Raw genomic sequence first — 5,000 nt, 5'->3', positions numbered from 1 at the left:
TGTTAGATTTGCATGTGCATCTCCCTTTCACACATGTAGTTTTGTTGCAGGAGCAGTATACAAGCTCTAAAACTGCGACTGGGGCTGGGGGAAGTGACACCCAGTCAATCTCAAAGAAATCTCCCTCTATCTTCCAGCCATGGCTGGACCACCACCTATTGTTATTGTTCCTCGTGCTGCAGGACCGGGTGGGCGTGGTCTAACCAGGTGTTATATATATATATATATCACCCCGGGTCTAACCCCTGACCCTAACAGTTCTAACCCCTGACCCTAACAGTTCTAACCCCTGACCCCACCCCGGGGCTCTGTCTGTCCACCCCGGGGCTCCGGGCAGCGCGCGGCCATGCTGACGGCGGAGGTGGACGTGGTGCTCGTGCTGCTGGCGGGGCTCGCGCTGCTCACCAGGCTGTACGGCATCAACTTCCCCAGAGCCGTGGTGTGAGTCACCTTTAACCCTGCTCTGCTGGGGGGGGGGGGTGTCTGTGTGTGTGTGTGTGTCTGTGTTGCAGGTTTGATGAGGTGTGTGTGTGTGTGTGTGTCTTGCAGGTTTGATGAGGTGTGTGTGTGTGTTGCAGGTCAGATGAGGTGTTTGTGTGTGTGTGTGTTGCAGGTTTGATAAGGTGTGTGTGTGTGTGTTGCAGGTTTGATGAGATGTGTGTGTGTGTGTGTGTTGCAGGTCAGATGAGGTGTGTGTGTGTGTTGCAGGTTTGATGAGGTGTGTGTGTGTGTTGCAGGTTTGATGAGGTGTGTGTGTGTGTTGCAGGTTTGATGAGGTGTGTGTGTGTGTTGCAGGTTTGATAAGGTGTGTGTGTGTGTTGCAGGTTTGATAAGGTGTTTGTGTGTGTTGCAGGTTTGATGAGGTGTGTGTGTGTGTTGCAGGTTTGATAAGGTGTGTGTGTGTGTGTTGCAGGTTTGATGAGGTGTACTATGGCCAGTTCGTGTCTCTCTACATGAAGCAGGTGTTCTTCATCGACGAGAGCGGCCCGCCCCTGGGTCACATGATCCTGGCGCTGGGGGGTGAGTGACAGGTTACAGTTACATTTGCATGTTTGGCATTTAGCAGACGCCTTATTCCAAAGCGACTTACAATCAACACACTGACTAAGCAAGTGAATCATCAATCCATCAGTCATTGATAGAAGGAAAAACCTTCTTCTATCACCTTCTTCTAAACCTAGCCCTTTTTTAAATATAGACACTGGAAACAGAGAAACAGTACAAGGGGGCAATAGAAGTTTTTAGGGACACAGTAGAGGGGAAAAGCGGGTGTCTTCAGGAGACGCAGTGCTGGGGGGTAGTAGATGTCTCAGGAGACACAGTGCTGGGGGGTAGTAGATGTCTCAGGAGACACAGTGCTGGGGGGTAGTAGATGTCTCAGAAGACAGTGCTGGGGGGTAGTAGATGTCTCAGGAGACACAGTACAGGGGGGTAGTAGATGTCTCAGGAGACACAGTGCTGGGGGGTAGTAGATGTCTCAGGAGACACAGTGCAGGGGGGTAGTAGATGTCTCAGGAGACACAGTGCTGGGGGGTAGTAGATGTCTCAGGAGACACAGTGCAGGGGGGTAGTAGATGTCTCAGGAGACACAGTGCAGGGGGGTAGTAGATGTCTCAGGAGACGCAGTGCTGGGGGGTAGTAGATGTCTCAGGAGGAGCAGTTAAGGTGAGCGGGGAGCCAGTGTAGTGAAAACATGTGATCGGGCAGCGTGACTGCCGTGTTGGTGTCGAGGTGGTGGGGCCAGTCAGCCAGCAGAAGTGGAGGAGCAGAGTGAACGGGCTGACGTTTGGGGGGGTGACCATTTCCTGCAGGTAGGCAGGGGCTGTCCCTTTAGCTGCCTGGTAGGCAAGCACCAGGGTCTTGAATCTGATGCGAGCTGCTATCGGGAGCCAGTGCAGGGTGCGAAGGAGAGGGGTGACATGAGAGAATTTGGGGAGGTTGAATACCAGACGTGCAGCAGCGTTCTGGATGAGCTGCAGAGGTCTGATGGCGGAGGCGGGGAGCCCAGCCAGGAGTACATTGCAGTAATCCAGGGATGACCAGTGCCTGGGTTAAGAGTTGCGCTGCCTCTCTGGTAAGGAATGGTCGTATCCTTCTGATGTTGTAAAGGAAGAATCTGCAGGAGCGAGCTGTCGCTACAATGTTCTCCGCACAGGATAGTCGGTTATCCAGGATCACTCCAAGCTTCTTGGCTGTCAGGGAGGGGGTTACAGTAGAGTTCTCAACTGTGATGGAGAAGTCTTGGAGAGGTCAGGCAGGTCAGGGGTTAAAGGTCAGGGGTTAAAGGTCAGGGGTTAAAGGTCATGTGTTGTGTGTTAAACAGCTCATCTGGGAGGATTCGATGGCAACTTCCTCTGGAACAGGATCGGAGCAGGTAACCATGACGATGGTGAAACAGCTGTGTGTGTGCTCTAGGGCTGCAACTAACGATTATTTTGGTAGTCGACTAATCTGACGATTATTTTTCCGATTAGTCGTGTGGCTTTTCGCTGCGCGTAAATGGCGACGCAGAAGCATAAATCCGGCTTAACTAGCTATCTAACCTAACGTTACGCCAAGCTACAGCTGCTCTCACAGAGCTAGTTGATTGGCTAGCTAGCATTGCTGGCTAGACTACAGACAGCTCACGTTAGTAGGCTACGCTTGGCGCTGTTTATCTTACAGACAGCTCGCTGGTGGACTCAACATAATTGAAATAGCATTCACTTATCAAGCATCATTCATGATCATCCACCATGACTACCTGGTATTTTAATAGCGACCACCCCTCACTTAATTTCATCTCGCGTTCTCCTGGCTTCAACATGGAAAACCCCTGCTACGTAACGTTACATACAAGCGCCTCTGTCTGTCACATGCGTGCCACAGGGCAAATAAATTAATAGCACAAACGCTCATAGCATGTACAGCCCTGTCCATGAGACGTTGTTTTCCAACATGTAACAGTAAAGCTAACATAAACATTACGACCCTAACAATATAACGTTAGCCAGTTGGCTAACAACGTTTGCTAAAACTTACCCAGCTGATTCTTGCATGGCTCCCGAAAAAAAAAAAGTTTTTATTTTTTATTTTTTTTCAATACGATTAGTCGACACTAAAATTCCACGTCGACGAGTTTTTATGATCGACGTCGTCGATTATGTCGACTAATCGTTGCAGCCCTAGTGTGCTCCTTGGGAGGTATTCCATCAACGTGTGTGTGTGTGTGTGTGTGTGTGTGTGTGTGTGTGTGTGTGTGTGTTACAGCGTACTCCAGCAGTGTGTGTGTGTGTGTGTTACAGCGTACTCCAGCAGTGTGTGTGTGTGTGTGTGTGTGTGATACAGAGTACTCCAGCAGTGTGTGTGTGTGTGTGTGTGTGTGTGTTACAGAGTACTCCAGCAGTGTGTGTGTGTGTGTGTGTGTGTGTTACAGAGTACTCCAGCAGTGTGTGTGTGTGTGTGTGTTACAGAGTACTCCAGCAGTGTGTGTGTGTGTGTGTGTGTGTTACAGAGTACTCCAGCAGTGTGTGTGTGTGTGTGTGTGTGTGTTACAGAGTACTCCAGCAGTGTGTGTGTGTGTGTGTGTTACAGAGTACTCCAGCTGTGTGTGTGTGTGTGTGTGTGTGTGTGTGTGTGTGTGTGTGTGTGTGTGTGTGTGTTACAGAGTACTCCAGCAGTGTGTGTGTGTGGAGTCTGCGGCTGCTGCCAGCGCTGGCCGGGTCCCTGTGTGTCCCGCTGGGCTACCAGGTGCTGCTGGAGCTGAAACTCTCCCCGCTGTCGGCCCTGGGCGGGGGGCTGCTGCTGCTGCTGGGTAACACTCCCTCCCTCCTCCCTCCCTCCTCCCTCCTCTCCTCCCTCCTCCCTCCTCTCCTCCCTCCTCTCCTCCCTCCCTCCTCTCCTCCCTCCTCCCTCCCTCCTCTCCTCCCTCCCTCCTCTCCTCCCTCCCTCCTCCCTCCTCCCCTCCCTCCTCTCCTCCCTCCCTCCTCCCTCCCTCCTCCCTCCCTCCTCTCCTCCCTCCCTCCTCCCTCCTCTCCTCCCTCCTCCCTCCTCCCTCCTCTCCTCCCTCCCTCCTCCCTCCCTCCTCCCTCCTCTCCTCCCTCCTCTCCTCCCTCCCTCCTCCCTCCTCTCCTCTCCTACCTCCTCCCTCCCTCCTCCCTCCTCTCCTCCCTCCCTCCTCCCTCCTCTCCTCCCTCCCTCCCTCCTCCCTCCTCTCCTCCCTCCCTCCTCTCCTCCCTCCTCTCCTCCCTCCCTCCTCCCTCCCTCCTCCCTCCCTCCTCCCTCCTCTCCTCCCTCCTCCCTCCTCTCCTCCCTCCCTCCTCCCTCCTCTCCTACCTCCTCCCTCCCTCCTCTCCTCCCTCCTCCCTCCCTCCTCTCCTCCCTCCCTCCTCCCTCCTCTCCTCTCCTCCCTCCCTCCTCCCTCTGATGATGATGATGTTGTTGTTGTTGTTGATGTTGTTGTTGATGTTGATGTTAAGAGAAATAGAGAAATCGGACCTTGATGGTCTTTTAATGGCCACACACGGCAGTTTACACTCTGATCACACACATGCAAGTTTTTAGGTGAACACACACACAAACACAAGCACATGCACTATCTTCGGCGGGTCGCCAGGTGGAAATTGTCCTCTACCTTTGTAACCCATCCGGGCTGCCATTCCTCCACTGGCAGCCAGGGGCAGCGGTCGCCCTTTTGGCGCGGCTTGAACCGACGCCCGGCGCCCCGGGGACCAAGTAGCTGTTGATGTTGTTGATGTTGATGTTGTTGTTGTTGTAGAGAACTCTCTGATCGTTCAGTCGAGGTTCATGCTGTTGGAGTCGGTCCTCATCTTCTTCCTGCTGCTCGCTGTCCTGTCCTACCTGCGCTTCCACAACGCCCCCTACAGGTACCTACACACTACTGCATCACCCTGACCCTGGCACTGACCTCTGATCCTGATCCGATCCTGACCCTAACCCTTGCCTGACTCTGACCTCTGACCTCTGATCCTGACCCTAACCCTTGCCTGACCCTGACATCT

At 53.3% G+C, this 5,000-nt stretch overlaps 1 protein-coding gene across 1 annotated transcript in view; it reads left to right on the top strand.

The window, feature by feature from the left end:
* The window catches only part of pomt1 (protein-O-mannosyltransferase 1), a 29,240-nt gene that overhangs the window by 933 nt on the left and 23,307 nt on the right, over positions 1–5,000 (top strand). Inside the window, exons 2-6 of the mRNA XM_080530793.1 lie at positions 281–441; positions 914–1,020; positions 2,324–2,374; positions 3,647–3,793; positions 4,757–4,865. Coding sequence (XP_080386919.1) covers positions 347–441; positions 914–1,020; positions 2,324–2,374; positions 3,647–3,793; positions 4,757–4,865 — 509 coding nt within the window. The 5' untranslated portion in view covers positions 281–346. The remainder of the gene's footprint in view (positions 1–280; positions 442–913; positions 1,021–2,323; positions 2,375–3,646; positions 3,794–4,756; positions 4,866–5,000) is intronic.

Source organism: Nansenia antarctica, assembly GCF_963989245.1.
Source record: "Nansenia antarctica genome assembly, chromosome: 5".
NCBI classification, from domain to species: Eukaryota; Metazoa; Chordata; class Actinopteri; order Argentiniformes; family Microstomatidae; genus Nansenia; species Nansenia antarctica.
This window is presented reverse-complemented; position numbering and strand designations above follow the sequence as displayed.